We start from the raw sequence: 22,948 nt of genomic DNA, 5'->3' as shown, positions 1-22,948 counted from the left end.
GAAATGATAGGAAATAGTAGAAACAAAGCCACATAAAGCTTTGTACTCAACCGCACCCCTCCCCCCTCTCCAGCTGCAAAGATTGCATTAAATATCATTACTGTTCTGCAAGAGACAGACAAAGCCCCACACATGCACACACTCTTACACAAACACAGGAAATAACAGTGAAGCACGTACAACCGCAACACCCACACAATTTACCAATCAATGAAGTGTGCTGTCAGGAGCTTTGAGCGTTTGTCTCGGTGCCATTCATTTCAGCGGCTATTGCTGTTAGGTTGCGGCAGCTCTGCTGTATTCATGCAACCTGATCAATAAGCTGAAATATTCTCTGTCTCCACTGAAGCAGATCAACATTTTTTTCTTCTTCTTCTTATTATTATTTTTTTTGTTTTTGTTTCTGCATTCATACCAAAACAATCTCATTGACCCCATAGCATACAGGCAACGTGTGAAATATGTGTTGAAAGATGACACATTATTTGTCATTTCGTAAACAGACAGCGGGGGGGGGGGACAAAAACAGAAAGACCACATGAGAAGCTGCCAATTGTTGGGTTTGTTTTTGTTTCTTTTCCTCAAAATGAAAGCGATAAAGACGAACGCTTTAAACGGACGCCGCATCATCCTGCGCCTTACCTACCATGCACACAGCTGTCTGGTGATTCCTGACTCCAAGTGACGCTTCCCACCAGCTGCAGGTTTCCGGATACTCCCCTGACAGCTTGGCTTGCTCCCAGCTGCTGGCCCCGCTCACTGCTGTCAAGACGCCGGCGATTCCCCGATTCTCTCTCTCTCTCTCTCTCTCTTTCTAAATCTCGGACTACACCCCCTATCCCCGCCCTCTCCACCTTAACCACCCCTCCCTTCTTTTTTTCTTTTTTTTCTCCACTTCTCCTCTAACCCCCTCTTCCTGTGTGTCCCCTTTCTGTAGTCATGGCAACACGTTTCTAACATCCCATGGCAGCCGGCAGACGTGCTGAGCTCAAAGTAATGGTTGTGTGTTTGCGCGCATGTGCGCACGGGTGTGTGTGTGCGTGTGTGTGTGTGTGTTTAGTTATAATGTAATTACAGTTACTGCAGCTCGGGGTGTTTCTTGCCTTCACAAAAAAAAAAAAAAAAGCCACAGGACTCAAACCGTGCAGGGTTTTGAGCTGCAAGGCGCTTGGGTTGCAAACTGTAATCTCAGCTTCATTCATGGAGAAAATAATTTTCTACAGAGAGGATTTAGAAATCTAAACAACAACAAATTCCTCCGTTACTCTTTGAGACCTCAGGTGAAAGGTTTCCCTATAAACATCAAAAGGTTACAACAGAAGCTTCTCAGGATTGCTCTGCTTTGGAATAAATAAATAAAAAAAAAACACTGCCATAACAGCTCACTCACTTCCTTTTATTTGGAGACTTATTCTGGCTTGGTGTCAGCTACCGCATGCCACTCTTGTTTTTGCAATTAAATAACACAAACATGGAATTGAAAAAGAAAGAAAAAAAAAACACCCCAGACAAGGCCATGTAGTTCCCATGCAGAGAGAAAAACAGGCTCATACAAGTTACAAATGTCAGGCGTTTCTTTCTTACTACCGATTGGTTGCTTTCAGCCATAAATCTACATATGTCAGATCAGTACTTTTTAAAGTTCTACGCGCTTTTAATAGGCTGGACGGATAAAAGTTACTGTTTATCACAGAACGGGTTTCCTCGGGGTCAGCGATGTGTGTGTATGTGTGCGTTTGGTGATGAGTAGGGCGGTGGGGGAGGTGTGCGTGGCTGCGTGGGCCACTGAAGAAGGGGCTGGCCCAGGGCATCGTTCATACTAGAAACACCCAGGCTCTCAAGCTGTTTCGCCACCAAATGTGACAGCCTAGTTAAATAATATCGGTAACAATAAAATACGAGGTCTGCAGAATAAACCTACATGACTGTCTACGCAGAAAAATGGGCTGCATAACGAGTCTCTGCTGACTGCAACCGTAGGAGGCCTGTGGGTGTATGCGCGCTCCGCGAGGGGCGCCCATTAATCAAGACGGTAATTACACATTGAGATTAATCCTAACGTCTCTCCTCAATCAGTCCTGCCTCATTCCAGCGCATCACATAACCCACGGAGGCAGACTGGGAGAGAACGGATAATCATCTCTTCGTTAGAAAAAAATGGGCTAATATAAGGGAGACAGCTCATTAACAATGAGCAACAACAGCAGTGTTTGCCAGAAAAAAAAAAAAGACGTGCCCCTCTGAGCTCCAACCTTGCACGATGTATTACAGGACCAAAGTCTAATTTGTTTATGGTTAATTAAGCAATTAAGGGATTGGTGAACCTTTACGCTCATCTTTTATTTTCACAATTAGGGGACATTTTGTTTGTTTTTGTAATGCGGAGAGTTAGAGGAGATTTTGGGAAGCTGTAGGTGTCACGGCCAAAGTAATGCAGCAGCATCGATTAGCATAACTTAACCACTGGCCCCAGGGAAAAAGGAGATTTATCTTTCTTCACTTATGAAGAAAGATGCAGGTAAAGGAAGCGGCAAATGAAAATGGTTCACAAAATTCCACATGCATACAACTATAGTTTATCTTCTCTGTAGACATAATTGTAGCTTGCAGTTTGGACCTATCCTGTTTTACAGATGAACCAAAACACTCAATACCGAACACAGGACAGACTGAATGATGGCAGTAAAGAAGATAACCTGTGGAAGGTTGTACTTCTTGAGTTGTCGCAGGAAGTACAGTTTCTGCAGGGCTTCCTTACGAACAGTGTCTCTGTGTGAAGATGATCTCAAGTCTCTGAAGAGGTTGATTCCTAGGAACCGTAAGTGATCCATAGTAGACATTGTTGGTGAGGATGGTGAAGGGAGGCATTGTGGGCGAAGTTCTCTATAATCCCTCCCAATCATACTTACCTACCTATACCTACCTCAGTTTGTACTCGCCTCATTCATTGGGCTCACACAGCTAGATTCTCTTGCCACGCAGGGATTAGTTGTACCATTGCTTTAAGAAGACATTCCTTTTGGTAGCAATCTCTTAACAAGGATGTTAAGCATAAAATTCTAGCTTACCATGTTTGCGCTCGAAATAAGACCCATCATCAACCACCTAATTGATCGCTTGAATTTCTGGCCATTCCCAAACACCCTTGGTCACGTAATGCCCTTAATTTTGTTGCTGCTTTACTGAAGGTTTTGCAGCTATCCTGACGTTGATCACTTCTCCGATGATTGCCACCTAATCCCCTTGAAAAATTCCCAGCATCCCTAGGGACCACTCACCTACTGATAAAACATTTTTCCACCTTCAAAGCATTCCCCTCAAAATCTTGTCTGACAGTGGCCTCCAGCTCATTTGTCGAGTTTGTAAGGAGTTCAACACCGCCCTGGATGCCAATGTCATACACAATTTCAGTGTGTACATCTCCATTCATTATTTTCAATGAGTCTTTTCATAAGGAGTGGTGTTGTTAAAAGACTCGTCTAGACCCAACATATGAAGCAGGAGCCTGAGGCTATGCCCCACTGCCTTTGTTCTTTCAATCCCTCAACCTGGAGCTCTCAGTTGTCTTTGATCAAGTATGTCCACAATATCCAGTCTTTGCCTACTCAAATCATCTCTTGGTCACCAAACAGCACTGTTTCGATAAGACAAAGAGGGTGTGTCTGTTACCTCAGTCCATCATCGTCTTTGCACATGTAAACACACCTGGGACAACACCATTGCTGCTCTCAACCGCATTGCTGAACAGAGCAGCTGCCTGGTTAATTATGAAAGGTTCCCTGTTTCATAATATTCATCCGGTCAGAAAGTTTGGCTCTCAACTAAAGATATCCATCTTAAATCCACTTCAGAGAAGCTCTCCCAGACACATTGGTCTTTATGAGATCAAATCAGTTCTCTCTGTCCCATTGCTCCCTACAGTCACAAGATCCATTACCTGTTTTATGCCTCTTAAGTTAAACCGGTTTTGTTTAGCACCTTGTGCCATCTTTCCAGGTCCCCCCGACTCGCCTTAGACATATAAACCCCAGAGGGTTTACATGTACATTGACATGGCAGGCATTTTCAAGATCCACTGGGAAGGTTATGTGCCTGAGGATCAATCCTGGCTTTTCTTGTTCTTTGACTGCACTCTTCCCTTCTGGTTCTTCTGAGCCATCCGGTGGCAGACATTGGGGAGGGGGTATTGTTATGACCCTGGTGTCTTTTTTTTGCCTTCCATGTTGAAGTTTTGTTGGTTTACACACAAACCCCAGATCCTTCCAGCAAACCTCTCCGTGGCAGATCTCCCCTGGAAAATCATCCCCTCTACAATCATCCAATTCAGCTCTACTGTCTCCACCCATCACCTGCTTGCCAGCTCTCTAAAATACTCTGATCAGAGACCATCTGGATCTCAGGTCTCCATCTGATCCGTACTTTGTGGAATCCCTCCTGGAATACAAATCCTTGTTGTAACATCTCCATTTACAACATGATCTTTATTTCCTCTCAACCTATTCTTTCAACTTTGGAAAAGTAAGCCATTTGAATTTACTCCCACGGTTGTTCTCCCTCCAGCTAACTGCTCCCCTTTTCCTCCAGGCGTTGCCAAACCACAGATATTTGAACTGCCCTTTGATGTGCTCATTTTGTATAATTATAATATTATAATAATAATAAAGATTTCACCCCTTTTCCATCTTGAATCAGATAGTGATTCTACATGTGGCAAACTCTCTGGGAAAAAAAACGACACAGCCAGGGTGTTGCTATGGAAACAGATGGTAAAATCGGACCCTGCTCCAACGTCACGTGATCGGTGTGAATAAATAAACTCATAAACAGGAACGTGCAATAAATCCAGTCAAGCACTGCTTCAAAGTGAATTCATAAGACAGTGTAGAGGAAAGCAAAGGTGAACACTGCTTAGCTCACTATCAGTGAGTGTTGGGGTAGACTTCAGAACCTGAGCTCCTTCTAAAACACATCTACAAAAGGACACAAAAGATCATGTGTTTACAAGAAGGGTTTTTGTGAATAGCTTTGTAACCTGCTTATGTTAAATACTAAAGCACATGCCAGTGTTTTCCTTTTTCAATTTCCTTTTTCCACTCATCCCCTTATTTTACCGTTAAAGCTACACGTAGACTTTTATATGTAGACCTTTTGGTCTCAAAGTGGTCTAAACTTAAATTTAGTATCAAAACTGCATATGGCACACAAAAAGATGTTTAAATCATACTATAAATACCAGAGAGCTTAAACCAAACTTAAAGAATTAAATTTCATCCTTGTGTGATAATACACTTTAGAATTTAAATGCAGACAACTACGTTTTTTTTGTCCTATACCTAAAATTGAGAAAATTGTGGTAAATTTGACAAAACATTTACATATCTGTGCTTTTGACAGTCAAAAAAATTGACCTTGGCGCATTTTAGTCCAAGGTGTCGTTAAAGTTTTGATCTGTGTGGGTTGTAGACTGAAAACAAGATGCAAATCCCTGGAAGCAATGTTTAGTCTGTTTTAATAGAAGAAAAATAGTTTGTGTACTGGTAATTTCCAACCAGAACTATAGTCTCTAATACAGCAGTAGCACCTCTGTGATCAACCATCTAAGTGTAGACGACACAGAGCTGACACAATGTCTATAAAAGTTATAAGGAAGGGAGTTTAATTTGTATTTGTACAAAAAAACTATATTCTCTATAAGCAAGTTTTAATAACTGAGATTCCCTAAGCTCAGTATCTAATTCCACTACAAAACTATCGGTTACTGGCGTAACCCCGGTTCTCAGAGTAGCATGAGTGAGATGTCTCACTATGGGATACGCCCCTGCTGCGTATTCCTCAGAAGCATATATCTCATTACGCCAATCCTGATTGGCTGGTGATCGCGACGTCTGCGTCACTCCTCCTATAAGTAGCCTTGCGCTACGACGCTACGTCATTCGAACCCTTCTTGCCCCAGCAAGAAGGGTTGTCTGGTGAGACATCTCACTCATGCTACTCTGAGAACCGGGGTTACGCCAGTAACCTATAGTTCTCATTCATAGCATTCGTTTCGATGTCTCACTATGGGATATGGAGACTCCCGTATTGCCAAACTTCTTATCTCTAGCGACCCCCAGCACTAGGATGTGCCTGCCCCAGTAATGCCTCAGAGTCCAAAACAGCTGAGGCCACACTAGGAACTGAGACATCCAGTTTATAGAACCGAGCAAAAGCGAGCGGTGAAGACCAACTCGCTGCTGCACATATGTCCTGAATGGGCACTCCCCTAAAGAGGGCCCAGGACGTCGCCAAGCCCCTAGTGGAGTGGGCCCGTAGACCACCCGGGGCCTGGAGACCCTGGCTTGTATAAGACAGCGCAATTGCCCCCACAATCCAGTGGGAGAGCCGCTGTTTAGAGATGGGCTTGCCCTTAAAAGGCTTTGCCCAGGACACAAAGAGCTGATCACTCCTTCGGAAACCGCTAGTCCTGTCCATGTAGGCCCGTAGGGCCCGGACGGGACAAAGCTTGTTCAGCCGCTGTTCCTCTGAAGAGGAAAAGGGAGGCGGAGAGAAGGCTGTGAGAATAATTGGAGATAACGAGCCCACCACTTTAGGTACAAAGGCTGGGTTGGGCTGCAGTGAGACCTTAGCATCTCCTGGACCGAAGATGGTGCAGGAGGGGTTCACCGACAGAGCATGGAGGTCACCTACCCGTTTAGTAGATACCAACGCTAACAGCAGAACTGTCTTGAGGGACAGATGCTTGAGATCAGCCTCCTCCAAAGGCTCAAATGGAGGGTTCGCGAGGCCATCCAGTACCATTGTCAGGTCCCATGGAGGTGCCAGGGATCTGGTCACCGGCAGAAGCCTACGCGCTCCCTTCATAAAACGGCCCACCAAGGGGTGTTGGCTGGCCGTTTTGCCCTCAAAGCCCACGTGGCATGCGGAAATAGCTGCCAGGTAAACCTTAATTGTGGAGAAAGACATTCTTTTGTCAATCAGCTCTTGCAAGAATGACAAAATTTCCCCAACGGGACACTGAAAAGGGACAGAATCCCTGTTGGAGCACCATCTTTCAAAATTGCTCCATTTGCAGTCATATAGGGACCTGGTGGAGGGAGCTCTAGCGCTCTGAATGGTATGTATAACATTCTGAGGCAACCCTGCTGTGTTTAAATTATACCACTCACGGGCCAGGCCCATAGTTTTAGGTGTTCTGGGTGAGGGTGAAACACCGTCCCCTTCACCTGAGACAGCATGTCTACTCGTAGCGGGAGTTGCCAAGGCTGTCCTCTCAGGAGCTGATATACCTCCGCTAACCAGTGCATCGCTGGCCAATGTGGAGCTATCAGGATCAGCGAGTGGCGATGCTCCCTCACTCTGGCGAGAGTGGGGGAAATCAAAGCCAGCGGAGGAAAAGCGTACAGCAGAACGTGGGGCCACTTGTGCGCCAGCGCGTCCACGCCGAGCGGTGCGTTCTGATCGCGCATCGAGAAGAACTGCGGACACTGAGTATTCTCGTTGGAGGCGAACAGGTCCACTGTTGCCCTGCCAAAACGGGACCACACCTGTTCCACTATTGCTGGATGCAGAGTCCAATCCCCGTATAATGGGGCGCCTCTGGACAGCATATCCGCCCCGCAGTTCAGAACCCCCGGTACATGGGTAGCTCTGAGTGAAAGGAGATGCTTGCTGCTCCATAAAATCAGCTTGTAAGCTAGTGCATGCAACCGAAGGGAACGCAATCCCCCCTGACGGTTGATGTAAGCCACTGTTGTCGTGTTGTCGGTTCTCACAAGGACGTGACAACCGCTGATGAGCGGGAGGAAGCGCTTCAGCGAGAGAAACACCGCTAAGAGCTCCAGATAATTTATGTGGAACTGTCGGAGGCTCTGGCTCCATAGGCCTCTTACACACTGACCCTCGTGAATTCCACCCCATCCTGACATGCTCGCGTCCGTCGTGATCACCTTTCGTGACACAATCGGACCCAGCGGCACACCCTGCTCTAAAAAAGTTGGACGGCGCCAGGGGCGCAGCGCCCTGATGCACTCCGAGGTGATAACCACCCGTCGCGCCCCGTGCCGCGCGGGATGAAGCCTGAGTGCGACTACCCAGCGCTGAAATCCTCTCATGTGCAGACGGCCGAGGGGAACAACCAGAATGACGGAAGCCATCAAACCTAGCAGCCGCAGGCACAATCTGAAAGAGACTGCCCTGAGCAGACAGAATGAGGCGAGGCAGGACCTCAGCCTGAGCACTCTGTCTGAGGACAGACGAGCGGTGAGCGAGACCGAATTCAGCTCCAGACCCAGAAAGATGATATTCTGTGTCGGGGCTAAAACACTCTTTTCGTGGTTCAGCACAAAACCCAGATCGAGCAGGTGTCGAACGAGTATCTGTGTGTGCGTCACCGCCTCCCTCTGTGACCGAGCCAGAAGGAGCCAGTCGTCCAGATATGTGGCCAAGCGGATACCCTGCTTCCTCAGCGGAGCAATCGCCGCTTCGGTACAGCGCACAAACACTCTTGGGCTCAGGGAGAGCCCGAACGGGAGCACTGTGTATTCGTAACAGACGCCCTGAAAAGCGAATCTCAGATATTTCCTGTGTGGTGGGTACACAGAAATATGGAAATACGCGTCCTTCAGGTCGATCGAGGTGAACCAGTCGCCTCGACGCACCAGACGCACCAGGGATGCGTGTGTGAGCATCCTGAATTTGTATTTCCGGAGATAACTGTTCAGAGCTCTCAAGTCCAGGATAGGGAGAATTCCTTTCCCTCCCCGTTTCGGGATCAGAAAATACCTGGAGTAGAAGCCGCTGTGTTTCTGCTCTGCGGGGACAGGACTGATAGCCCCTTTCCTCAGCAGCGAGGAGATTTCCTCCTGCAGCGCGCGAGCAGATTCTCCCTCCGCCTGAGTGGGAACTATGCCCGAAAAGCGAGGGGGAATCCTGGCAAACTGAAGCCGGTAACCCCGTGTCACGGTCCGCTGAACCCAGGCTGACGTCGTGAGGGAAGCCCATCTGTCTCTTTGGGCGGAGAGTGACGTCATTACTGGGTCTCCCTCCGGTCTCAAAGGCGGACTTACAGGGCCCCCTAGCGGCAGGGCAGGGACGTCGCGAGTGGACGGTACTGCGCCTGCGCAGGGAGCCGACTGCATCACGGAACCGGTCCCAACCTGCTGCCTGTGGGGATGAGGTGTCCCCCGCAGGAGCAGGGTTGTGACCGGTCCGTTTATTTTTATTTTTTGTGTTTTCATCTGCGCCCTCGACCATCGGTCTGGATGCGACAGGACAACAAGGTTTATTTTCGAACATGTGTGCGTGCTTGCGCAACTCGCAGGGACAGGAACAGCCGCCGCATCTCTCGCGCTTCCTCGTCCTCTGGCTGGGGAAACCGCTCGCAGCCGAGGTCTCGAGGGACACACATTCGTTGGCGGGTCGTGTAGAACCGGTGAACGGGGAACGTCCAGTTCTAGCACCCTTGAGAGGGCCGCGTCGTCAGGCCGTCCTCTTCTTCCTCCTGACCTGGTGGCTGGAGGCTTGCGCCGGCTGGCCCGCAGGGGGAGTTACCGGAGGCCTTGACGGTTTTCCCGACCAGCCCTGTCTGCCTCCTTGGGCGGAAGGGACCGATGGAGCGGGCTGGGGTTTCGGCCGTCTGGGGATCTTGAAGGGAGGGGGCCGGGGCGTCGCCTGGGCATAGGACTGCCCTGCTGTCGCCTGAGGGGAAGGTTCCGTCTTCCTTGGCAGGCAGAAACGGAGCGCTTCGTCCTCCTTCTTTCGGGCCTCGCACCGCTGCTGCATTGAAGCCAGCGCGGACCCAAAGATGCCTTCCGGCACGATAGGCATGTCCAAGATCTCCTCCTTCTCTCGGTCCGACAGGTTGGTCAGGTTGAGCCACCTGGCTCTCTCCTGCAGCACCATCATCCCCATGGATTTTCCCGTGGCTTGGACTGCGCAGCGCTGTACGCGGAGGCAGAGGTCCGTAATCACGGTAATTTCGTCCCACACGTCAGGGTCCGGTTTGGCGGCCATGTCCTCACACAGTTCCGCTTGGTATGCGGAAAGCATGGAGGACACGTTCAGCGCTCTCACCGCGACCGACGCCGCCTTATACCCCCTGTCCGTCAGGGCGGACTGGAAGCGGTCTGCCTTGGACGGTAACGTGGGGCTCTTCGAGGACGTCGGCAGCCGTGGATGCAGGTGTGCTGCTACCAACGGCTCCATTGGGGGCATACGCTGGATGCCCAGCTTTTCCATGCCCTCAAAGTCCAGGGAAGAGGCTCCTTGAATTTGTGTTTTCCCGCTGAACGGGCGGTCCTTCCAGGAGACCGCTACTTCGTCCAGAAGCTCAGGGAAAACGGGGAGCAGTTGTCTGGTCGCCCTGGTGGCCTGAGGCAATCTCTTCCCTTCGTAGCGGGATCTGGAGGTCTCCGCTACGATTTCAGGCCATGGGATGTTGAGTCTGGATGCAGCGCGTTTGCACACTGACTGCATGTCCAGGTTCATGGCGGGAGAGGCTGCCGCACTCTCCCCGCCCTCCCGGGTAACCGACGGCGCACACGGCTTTGCAGCCTGCGGGCTCGGGATGAAAAATCCGTCATCCTCGTCGTCTTCCTCTGAAATGAGGAGCTTCCGAGATGGCGTCATCTTCATCCTCGTAGTCCAGCACCAAGACATCTTCCGCGGGCGAGAGCGCCGTGGCCAAATCTGCCTGGGAACCCCAGCTGGCCGCGGCGTCTGGTCCGTGGGTGACGTCTTCTTCGAGCCTGTCGTCGTCGTTGGGCGGCGGCCCACACGAAGACAGACACGGGTCTTTGCCGGAGAGGCTAGCTTGGCGCGCTAGCCGTCTCCGGAGGCTCTTCATAGTGAAGCGGGAACAGTCCGCACATGAGCCTGGGGCTTCCACCGCCAGGCGAGCATGTTCCAGCCCCAGACATTGCGAGCACACCTGGTGTGGGTCCTTGCTCGAAATTTTGTTCCCGCAGCCACAGATGCGAGCCTCCGCGCTGCCGCCTCCACTGGTGTGAGGAGAAGCAGGATTCATTTCGGTAGCTGGTGTGCTAGCCGAAGTGAAAATCTGAGCTGACTGGTGTGACAGATCAGAACGGATATTAGCTGGCGTGCTAATATTGGCAAACAGTGCTCCAGACTATGGTGAAGGCTGGAGCGGTAGCAGCTAGCGCCCGTTGTCAAGGGGGTTAGCTTAAGTACCCCGACCGTGGACCGTTAAGCTAGACTGCTCTTGAGATGTGCCTCGAAGCGAGAAGAGGTTTTTGAATGACGTAGCGTCGTAGCGCAAGGCTACTTATAGGAGGAGTGACGCAGACGTCGCGATCACCAGCCAATCAGGATTGGCGTAATGAGATATATGCTTCTGAGGAATACGCAGCAGGGGCGTATCCCATAGTGAGACATCGAAACGAATGAGAACACATACTGATTTCACTGTATGTTTATGGACCATTTAGATATAGTTTAACAGTACACACAAAAAGCTCACTGGGACATTGATGCTATTATGAGATTCAACTCCATTAAGTTACCAGTGCACAGTAATTTTCATGTATTTGAATAATTGTCAAAACTTTTTCTTTTTTGCAAGCACAGTTTGGTAAGGTTATGTAAAAGTACCACAAGAGGGCGCTGCTTTACCAAGTTGTTTGTACTCTGCAAAGTGGGGGTCTTTTGTTTTATTAATGCCTGCCTAGAACCTGAAGGTGTCCATCCCCTGTGGAAGCCATGAGAAAATATGCTAAGCCATTTGATTTCATTGCACCATATTGAAATATTAAGATAACAATGCATGTGTTCTTATGATCATGGATTAATATAGTTATTTCAACCTATAAAGAAATTATTTGAAAAACTAGAACAAAACAAAAGAAGTCTTGTACATCAGAAGTCCAGACAGGTCATGATAGAAAATTATTCAAGTTGAAAGTTTCACAACAAGGAATATGCATCACTCATCAACATGTTATTGTTATAGGCCATGGCAAAATGTAACAACGACTACATTGAGCGATAGAGCTGTAACGTTACATTTAGCTCACATAAAGACAAAATGCTGTTCAGTCTAAACAGATATTAGCAGATATAGTTTTAAAGTAAGGCTGGGTGATAAATCGATTTTATTAATTAAGAATTTGCAATTTAACAAGATTTAGTTTTTAGAAAGTATGTTTGTTTGTTGTTGTTTTTTGCCAATGCACTCCTTGGGCTTCCATGAAACTTTGTTATATATCAGTCCCAAAAGTTGAAATTTGTTTGGTAATAGAATGCAATGTAGAATGTTTGTTTAAGAAAATATATAGTCAAAATACTCCAAAGAAGAAACTTTTTTTTCCTAAGGTGGGGCACTTTAATTTATTGATGCCCTAATTTTTTTAGCTAGCTTGAAGATAATCAAGTGTACTGAAGCCTGTTCTTAGATGTGTAACGCCACTAGCAACAACCATTTTGTGTAATATTTTAATTGTATACAATTCAACGGCCTGAAACCTTGATTTATAACGCTGTTTCAAAGCCTGTGTTTAGTTTCACTTTGAATTTGGGTCAACTCCCAGGCGAGATGATTAAAATAAAAGTATATATATTTTTTAAATATTTCTGTAATTTGTTTTATCAAAAAAATCGATTAATCAGATTTGGTAGAATAAAATGTGAGATTTTGTTTTCAAGCTATATCACATAGCCCTATTCTAAAGTGATCTCTTTATTTCTTTATTTGACAAACATGATTTTTCTAACTGGTAGTAATAAGAAGCCACAATCTTGACTTGAATCTGATTCTCAAAGATGTAAAGTCTATCCCTTCTGCAACACTGTTAACACAACAGAATAACCAATTTGTACTTACTTATAAGATACTGTTACCTTAAAAAACAAGGTTTATTTTCTACTGATGATATGATTAGATTATCTAGAGCAGAGTTGGCTCTGGGGCTATTTGAGGTCCTCAGAATGATTTTGTAAAATTGTACAGATTTGGCCCAACTGCACAGGCGGATGAGACAAACTCTTCTTTTTAAATAACATGCTGACAAACTAATGACTCTTATAAAAATCAACCCAAAAAATTTAGGACATTGCATGCATTTATTTAAATGCATTAATATGCAAAAAAAATAAAAATAATCAAATGAACAAAAAATGTTTTAATGCTTTTTATAAACATCTGGCTACTTTGTTTAATTAAAATATTTTGTGTTTCGTTCATTGTTGAGCAGTTCAACATGAAAAATTTCACAATAAAATGTTTTGGATTTTTAATAAAAAAAAAATAAAACTTTTTGTGGCCTGCAAGCACCTTACCATTCATGATTTGTGTCCACATGCCATAAAGTAAGAGACACCCCTGTTCTCAAGATTTGATATACCCAAATTGTAATCTTAATAAAATACACGATTAATAACATCTGGTAGATCTGTTTTCAGCTTCTGTTAACATTTATTCTTGCCATCCTTATTGAATACAAAGGTTTTTTAGCTATATTAGTTGGTGCCATATTGATGAAGCCTCCCTACTTTGTGTGCAGGCCCCAGGATCTGGGTTTCCCGTTGTCTTCCCGACCGGCTCTGGCTCTGCCTCTGCCTCCAAGTCGACTAGGTGCCAGCAGCCCCGCCCGCGGTGGTCATGGCGATCTAGACGCAGACGCAAACGTACACCATGGCCGAGGACGTCGGGAGGCAGCCAGGTCACAGGAGGTGCAGGAGGAGGAGCAGCCAGTTCCTGGTGGGAGACTGTGGTGAATATCTGGCCAACATGCAGCTGCATACCTTCACAATCTACCAGTGGGGGGCAATGTTCATCACACTGGATACAGCACAAAGGAAACAACATTAATGGCTGTCATAATAAAATATAGAATAATAAATATGGATCCTTGCATCAGACAAGCTTGGTATTGTGCTTCTCAATATGATTTCTAAGACTTTATTAAGACTCCTACAAGTTAATTAAACCCTTTAACCCTTGGGAGTTAATTAGTTCGAAACTAAATAAAAAAAGACAAAATATGAAGGGCAAAAAAAACAACAGGAGGAAATAAAATCATGGAAGCTGGGGAAAACGTTAATACTATGTTTTTAGAGGTCACAAACAAACTGAAGGCTAATGGCAGGCTGTTGTTTACCTAATGATCAAAGTGTTGGAAACAATGTGCCTTTCTGATAAAAAAAAAAAAAGAATGACACTAGACCTCCAGGGAGCTGGCCGTACAGCTTTAAATTAACTAGTCAAGCTTTAGTCTCCTTTTTATTCGAAAAAACAAAAGCAAGCGGGAAGGGGAATAAGGGAATCAGGGAAACTTGGAGCTAAAATCCTGTGCTCTAAGCAAATCTTATTTGATGCTAATTATTATAGTTTACCAAGGCCTGGGCTTTTTTTTATCACCTTGAAGCACTTTGAGGATAATCCTTTGCAATTTGAGCTTTTTCCGTCTTTCTTCAGGGATAAATTGGATTGTTGCAATTATTGTTGTTCAAACGTTCAGACAGCTGTAACTTGTCTAATCAGAGGAAATATTAATTATGGAAAACATACATACACACACTTCTTAATGCAAAGCCATCTTCATTATCAGAAAACTTTAGTTTGATAAGAGGGAACGGAAAGCAACATTATCAAGAAATAATAATTGTCCAAACAAATTAGCTGATTTGAATAAGTAGTAGGAGGTAATAGGGTGATTATGTTGTCTGAACAAATACACAGTTCTCTTAACAATACAACAAGGCAAAAGGCCCATAATATTATCATGGAGTAAGAAAGAGGGATAGTGGTTAACAAAAAACATTTTTTTTTTTTTTTTATGCAACAAAAAAACATTTTGTTGCATTAGTTGTTAATTAAATTTTGCCCCTCGACGTATTGAAAAACAAATCTTTATTTTATTTGTGGGGTACAGTGGCAACAACAATGGCAGATTTAGCTACCGGCTTTAGAAAGCTAAGCGTAGCATGGCTAGCATTCACCACAACATCTGGTTAATGTTTTGAAACTTTTTTTGGATAAAGTTTACAGCTTCTGTTTTTATGTTTTCCATTTGCATTGACTGGGTGATGAGGTGAAACTATTAATAAAATAATTTATAATGGGTGTTAGGCTTTTCACAAAATGACCAGCTAGCATGATTTCAGCAATCCTGCGGTTAGCTCAGGGTACAGTATTAACAAGGACAGGGCAGCCAATATCACAGCTTCTTTCTGAATAAATATAATAAAAGCAGTTTGTTTTAAAAGGGAGAGCTTTTAAACCACTGCTTGAAATCATTTTAATTTTGCCATCTACAGCTACCTCAAGGAAACAAGCACTGTTATTACTGCATTAAAAGGGCTTCGCACACAGTGTCGCCGTGTTCTCATTCAGGAAAGCAGCTGGTGGCTGTTGTCCAATCACCTAATTATCACCTACACACACACCCACACAATCACTTACGTAACCACTGGTTTTGCTTTCGCCTTACCTCCTACAAAGCTACAGTCAGTCATTGATATTATAACATGATTTACAAAAAAGAATAAAATAATTGCGGCAGAAGAAAAACATTTATAAATCTACTTTTTCACAACATAAAGCTTTCAAAACCCAAACTGCAGGGGGGTAAGCTATGCCGTTTTATTGTACCCTCCAAATGGCCCAGCAGGCTTAGCATGCAGAAAACAATATTAGAACAAGGAAGTTTGTGCGCAAACAAGACGTTTCACTGTACCATGAACTAGGTGGATGTGTCTCTGTCTGGTTAAAAAATGCCTATTGTCACTCAAATTTGTGGGACAGTATCAAATTTGTGGGAAGAGTAGCCAGAAATTGCATTCAACTAAGCGTATGGTTACCTCAATATACACTCCGGTCAGGTTTGAGTACCGGGCTCCCTGCCTGTCAGCAGCATTACATTCGGTGAGGATCATCAGGGCTGGCTTTTACTCCATCCAGGACTTGTAAAGATCTAGGGTCAGAAAAGGGACAGCTAACATCTCTGCAGACCCCACACATGCTGGACATAAACTAGACATTCGGGCTAGTGCTACAGAGAGGCTTTTTGCAAAAAGAACGCCCACAGAGACAGTTTCTCCCACCAGGCTGTCACTCTGCTGAAAACCTAACAGTCCCAGAGTGCCAAGATCAATACCATGCTTATTAGCGCAAATTCAGCCATCTTCTTTTGTAAACGCTGTAGCCTGTTTATACATATTTACAAGACAAAAAAATAACTTTATTTTCAGCCAAATTGTGATAAATTTATATTTAAAATGTCTTTAAAAGCAGTAAAAAACAAATTTTGCTGCTTTTATTTATTTCTTCACTGCATGTGCCCTCTTATTTACTTTTATCTGAATGTTATGTTGTCTGTGTACTTAGTCTGGTAAATATGTCTTGTCTTCACCATGGGATAGTGAGAAACGTAATTTCGATCTCTTTCTATGTCTGGAGCATATGAAGAAATTGACAATTAAGTTGATTGATTGATTGATTGATTGATTGATTGATTGATTGATTGATTGATTGATTACGCTGAGAGCAAAGCGGAACTAAAGTCAAGTTCCTTGCTTGTGTGTACAAACTTAGCTAATAAAGCTGATACTGATTCTGAAAAAGATTATTTAGAAAACAAAAACAAAACACCAGAAGAGCACGGACAGTACATTTAAAGTGTTACCCTCTCAAAGGAAGTTTACCAAACACACACACACACACACACACGCACACAAAAATGGTACAGATTTGAGGTGTTTAGACAATTGGTTTCCAAATTTAGAGTAACTCGGAGTTAAAAAAAATGTGAGATCTTTTTTTAGACTTTGAACTAAACAGTGGAAATGATGGTGATAAAATATATGTATTTCATAAATATCAAAGTGCAAAGCACACTATGTATTAGGGCTGACACAATTAATTGGATTAATCGTGATAATCGATTATTGAAATAATCGCCAACTAACTTAGAAATCGAATAATCGTTAACTGATGCCTACAGACTCAACTTGCCATTTGCTGAAAAAACAACCCACTAAGAGCAGTAATTAAGCCACAACGGTACAAAAAATATATAATTTTTGCATTTGAGATGAAAAACCTTCTTTTTCTGTAAATATGCTTCTTCCAGAACTCCCCAAGTGGCATAGTCTAAGCTTCACCTGGTTCAAATTCTGTTTAAAAAAAGCACCTTTTCCTGTCTGATTGTTAATCCAGTACTCAAAAAAAGTCAAAAAATTAATTAATTAGCAAAACAATTGTTAGTTGCAGCAAGTTGTCAGCTAAACAATGTTTTTGGGGGTATGTTAATTTACTAAGAGGATATCTTCTTAGATTAAATGGGAGGAAAAATCGACAGATTAACAGTTTGCTAAAATGCAGCCCTACTACTAAATACATACAATAAAATAGCTTGGTGGTAATATCTGTATACTCTGCAGATACTCAGGGCTCTTTTTTTCCCACTTTCAATATATGTTTCAAAATATTTATTTAAATGATCCTCCTCTCTCTCTTCATGGAATGATGCAATAAAGTAATGTTTTTTGCGATTGGCTTTCTACTAAATGGACATTTTTATTATTATTCTGCAGGTGGTGACATATCTGTAACACAACCAAACGATTGTTTGCACGCTCACATGTGCAGAATCAACCGCTTGGCTATAGCCTAAATCTAATGACCTGAGCGAGCGTAAAAAAATATTCCTATATAAATACAGAATTATTTTTTTCTCCCGTATAGATTGCAAGGTTAAAACCTTGCAATCTATACGAACAAAAAGGTTGTTCAAGATCACGGCTTTGCTATTTTTATTTACCTTTCTCCACGTGGTTGATTATGGTCGAGAATCCCCAGGTAGCGCACCGCAGGCCGGTTGGTTGACGACAGTTTAGCCGGAGCATGGAGCAGCGGGAGCCGCAAAATAAATAAATAAGAAAATAGCGCAGGACTCTCGGTGTGCCTGGCTGAATGGTGGCTGGGTCCGGGTCCTCCACCTCTGCTGATGCGGCAGAACCGGACCGGCGTCTCTGCGGGCGGGAAAGCAAACCGCAGCGTCACCTCACCTGCAATGAAACACGACACGCAGCGCGAGAGCGTTGGCGCAGGGTTGGTCTCACCTGGGCGCAGGTTGATAAGCGCGAGGGGATCGTTAATGGGGTGGTGGTGGTGGTGGTGGGGGGGGGGGGGGGGGGGGGGGTCTGCATCTCTCTCACCTTCCGCTTCAAACGCTTTAAACCTGAAGCGCTTCAGTGTTTTAGGTGGTTGGAGGTTAATGTGGACCGACACCATAATTTCCATTTTGTCGTTATGACCGTAATGAGCAGACGCTGAGCTATAGACACACCAACCAAATCAGTTTGTTATCTGGGAAAAACTGACATTTAAATTTGCAAAACGTACAGAGAGGGAATCCCCTTAAAACGGCCCAGCAGCTCATGTCCCTATATGTAAGACATACAGGTGCATCTTCATAAATTAGAATATCACCCAGAAGTCCCATTAGTAATTCAAGTAAAAAAAACAAAAACGATTAGGAGCCAGAGCTAATACAATTCCCGTTTGTCAAGAAATTTGAATAGTAGTTACAATTACTGACTTATAACAGCTGAAAGTTATTGACACCTGCCTGCTTCATTTATCATGTTTTGCGGGTAATAAATATTTTGTTTTGTTCTTTTTTGGAGGGAGGGCATTTTCTGTGGTATAATTCTTTATTACAATGTTATTTCACCACAGAATGAAAAGCCTTACACTATAGAGAGTAAAGCCAATACTTATCAAAGGTTGAAGATATATATCTAAGCAGGGTCACTTGTTCGGTCTCTAAATTAATATTTTTACCTCAGTTTTAAAGACTAAAACATTAACTCTGGCACAGTATCAGTTTATTTTTTTTATTTTTTTTTGTGGAGCAATATAACCCCAAAAATATGTTCAATCAACTCCTACAGAGTTGATTTAACACTATAGGCTGCAGTCACCCCTTTTGCTTGTGAAACATATTATATTGGCCCTTTCCTTCCACTCAACTTTTCAATCACATGCTTGAATGCAACACTGACTGAACATCCTCTTTTCCAAATAGTTAATTTTTCACTTCAAAGGGTGAGCTGAAGGACACAGAATCCAAGTGGCTTGACGCATCGTGTCAAGTCTCCTCGGTCAACGATGTTTATGGTAGCCATGTTCTCCGCTGGTGTTGGTCCACTGTGTTTTATTAAGTCTAAAGTCAGTGCAGCCATGGAAGAGAACTTAATGCTTCCCTCCAAACTTCATGAAGATGCTGAGTTCATTTCCTGACATGACTTAACATCTACCGAACGTACCAATGCCTGGTTTAATGATATCACTATCCACCACACCTAGCCTGACTTAAATACCGCTGAGGATCTAAGGACTGTCAAGAGGAAGATGAGAGAGATCAGGCCTGAGAATATATAAGTGCTTTAGGATGCTATCAAAGCAACATGGGCGTCCATTACACCTTTCAGTAGAACAACAGTTTAATCATTTTAGCTATTTCATATTTTAATTGTCAGATAAACTTAATTAGAACACTTAAAATGTAATTACTAATTTATTTAGCTGTAAAGCTACAAAAAAGTAACAGAGAGATTAGTGTCTATATGCAAAAGAAAGTAAATGAAAAAGAGTGTTTGTTGTTCATCCTTCCAAGTTACAACATGGACTATTTCAATACGTTTCCATCTAGCTTGCCCACATCCAAGTTAAAAGGATCATGTGCATATTTTTTTTATTTTTTTTTTACAATTATTACACACAACCTAAAGGTTTTCACATATTTGAGAATGTATCTACTCGTTTTTACAGCATTTTAGGAGCGACTTTTCAAAACATGTTGCCCAATAGATAAAAGTGGTGCAATCAACGCCCTTTATGAAAGTGTATATAATTACACAAAATTATGTTTGTCTTAATCAACTTCTTTTTGTGGTTAGTGTGAAACTAAAGTGCCGAAGGGATTTCTCCTGAATACAAATCATGATTGAACAGTTTTACCTGTAATTGGTATCATTAGAATTTCCCAAAAATCTTCCTAATACATTAACAGATGTGGGCCTTGTGACTCTATATAAGGGAGCTGATGTTTTAAGGTATAAATTAAGAATTCAGTTTTAAGGGACATTTAGTAGCCCTGCCATGATATCTTAAACCTATATCTTTACCTACATCAGTACACCATGACAGCAGGCCAGGAGCCCAACAGTGCAAAATATACACTGTAATGCCAAAAATACTTGCTCATCTGGCTTGACTCACATACAAACACAAGTGACATCCCATTCCTAATCCATAGGGTTCAACCTGATGCTGGTCCAGCCTTTGCAGCTATAACATCTTCAACTCTCCAGAGAAGGCTGTCTGCAAGGTGTTTATAGGGAGTTTTGACCATTCTTCCAGAGAGCCCTTTAATGAGGTCAGACATTGATGTTGGATGAGAAGGCCTGGCTGTCAGTCTCCACTCTAATTCATCCCGCAGGTGTTCTATTGGGTCCAGGTTAGGACTCTGTCATAACCTGGTGCACAGTCACATTGGAAGAGAACGGATCATCTACAAACTGTTCCTTGAAATTGGAAGCAGTCAATTGTCCAAAATCTCTGTTTGCTGAAGCATTCAGAGTTCCTTTTACTGGAACTAAGGGCCCAAGCCCAGATCTTAGAAAAAAAAACAAAAAAAAACAACCCCACACCAAAATCCCCTTGAACCAAACTTTACACTTGGTTCAATACAGATAAGTAAAGTTCCCCTGGCAACCACCAACCCAGATTCCTCCATCACAGAATACATCACTCCAGTAACAGTGAGCTTTACACCACTGCCTCCAACACTTTGCATCGTACTTGGTGATGTATGGCTTTAAATGGCACGCAGATGCTCAGCAGTGGAAAGCCGTTCGTGAAGCCCTCTGCGCACTGTTCTTGAGCTGATCTTAAGACCACATGAAGTTTGGAGGCTTGTAGCAATCGACTCAGCAGAAAGTTGCAGACATCTGCGCCTCTCAGCATCCGTTCCTCCCGCTCTGTCAGTTTACGTGGCCGACTACTTCATAGCTGAGTCACTGGGGTTCCCAGTCGCTTCCACATTGTTTTATCCCTGACATTTGACTGTGGAGTTTTTAGGAGGGAGGAAATTTCACGACTGGATCTGTTGCACAGGTGGCATCCTATCACAGAACAACGCTGGTATCCCCCGAGCTTTTGAGAGCGACCCATTCTTTCACAAATGTTTGCAGAAACAGCCTGTGTGCTCCTTTCATTCACATGATTTCTCTTAATTTTGATGGGGGAGCGAATACTTTCAGTAATATAGCGTACTTCCTTACATCTAGCACGGTTTTTAAAGAGCAGTAAAGTTTGGAGACACAGCAAGCAAACTCATTTAAAAGTTTTTATTTGAAATGATTTTAAATACAAATAATATATATATTTTCCTCATTTACATTGACAGCTTCTTTGTAAACAAAAGTGGCAGATCGATAGTCATTTGGGTAGTCGCTTGTCCGAACTGAGGGCGGCCTGCAGGGCCGGTCACCTGGATAAGGTTGGTCATGGGAGGGATGGTGGAGCCTCGCTGCGGCGTTTTTCTGTGTAAATTTCCTCCCGTGCAGCATAATTCACCGATGCTACATTCTGTTGCAGAGGGGATGGGGTACCAGTCGGCTGACGCCTACCCTGACCCGTTACCGGAGGCGGCGGGGGGGGGCTTTCTAAACGGCCCGTGGTCTTAGTGAGGGAACATGGCCTGGAATATTCAAAAAGTCACATCTCCCACAGGACCGTGACACCGGCGCGCACCCCGGAGAGAAATAAATGCACAGACTCTCTTGATGAACGAAACTAAAACTGCCAAGTTACCGACGCGGTGACAGCTTACAGAGCTGCATGAAGCTCAGTTTACTTAATGTTCAAATAAAAGAGAACGCAACAAAACAAGACTGAATACATGCTATAATATCTTAACTGAGACAAAAAAAAAAAATTGTATATGAAAGACAGGTCCATTTGCTTTGTAATCCCAAGATAAAAAAACAAGGGTTAAAGTAAGCTGGTTCTGCTTTAGGTTAAGAAAACGGACACTTAGTATGAACGCAAACGCAACTTCCAACAGGCGACTGACGTGTGGCGGGAAGTCTAAATATTCACACGCACAAAAAAAAAGGAAACTACATGAACTCACAAGGTGAGTGATATGTAGCCCCACCCTGTGGAGCAATAGTTTACTTTAAAGAAAAACTTTAAATGTTTTTTTTAACCGGGGAAAAAAAGAAATCGCATCCGCTCACAGGGACCAGCGGCGCACGGCACCAGAGGACGTGTTCGCCGTGATCCCTCGGCTGTATTCGTAAGGCCTTTTGTAGGGCGATGACTGGAATGTGCTAAAACCATGGACCCAGCAGGGATGGCCACCTACAGCCGACCCAGAACGAGATGCGCCGACCCGGGTTTTCACGGCGAATACCGATAACCGTGCGTTATTTCCGAGGAACCGCCTGCTGATCGCGAGCCACGCTGAAAAGAGAACCGAATGCGCCGCGGGTTCTTTGATAGAGGTAGTAGTTCTGAAGGATACAGAAAATGAAAGAATTAGAAGATTATCCGCCATTTATGCATCAAAGCATTTTACCCTAAACTTTCGGATTATGTGTTTTTTTTATTGCAGTTAAACAAAAATTGCATCAATAACTTTGAAATCTTTGTTATGAAGAACTTCCAGAGAAAAAAAAAAAAAAAAAGATCTAATTTTCAGCACAAGAACCCACTGCTCGCCGATCCCACGATCCGGACCTCTAGCGCTTCTATTTTTGGACAAAATAGGTCAAAACGTTCGGTAACACTGCAAGTTTTCTCATTCTTGTCCTCGTTAGGAACCAAAGTGTGTCAAGAAACGACAGCTCTTTTACCAAAACAGCTGTTTCAGAACAAAAAACAAAAACAAAAAAAAAAACAGAACATGTTGCAGGGGCA

General features: G+C 44.1%; 1 protein-coding gene across 3 annotated transcripts in view; it reads right to left on the bottom strand.

The window, feature by feature from the left end:
- Positions 1–18,025, bottom strand: part of scml4 (Scm polycomb group protein like 4) — a 29,757-nt gene extending 11,732 nt beyond the window's left edge. The window contains exons 1-3 of one of the 3 annotated variants that reach the window (XM_036147517.1): positions 17,778–18,025; positions 15,817–15,929; positions 13,507–13,711 (exon numbers count right to left, since the gene is read on the bottom strand). In XM_036147517.1, the coding sequence (XP_036003410.1) occupies positions 13,507–13,711; positions 15,817–15,891 (280 nt within the window). In that variant the 5' untranslated portion in view covers positions 15,892–15,929; positions 17,778–18,025. Of the gene's footprint in view, positions 1–204; positions 264–13,506; positions 13,712–15,816; positions 15,930–17,777 lie in introns of those variants that run through there. The other 2 variants (XM_036147516.1, XM_036147518.1) reach the window with 2 other exon arrangements.
- Between the last annotated feature and the right edge of the window lie 4,923 nt (positions 18,026–22,948).

Source organism: Fundulus heteroclitus, chromosome 15 (genome assembly GCF_011125445.2).
Source record: "Fundulus heteroclitus isolate FHET01 chromosome 15, MU-UCD_Fhet_4.1, whole genome shotgun sequence".
Classification (NCBI taxonomy): Eukaryota; Metazoa; Chordata; class Actinopteri; order Cyprinodontiformes; family Fundulidae; genus Fundulus; species Fundulus heteroclitus.
The sequence above is the reverse complement of the archived record's forward strand: the minus strand, read 5'-3'. Positions and strand labels throughout refer to the sequence as shown.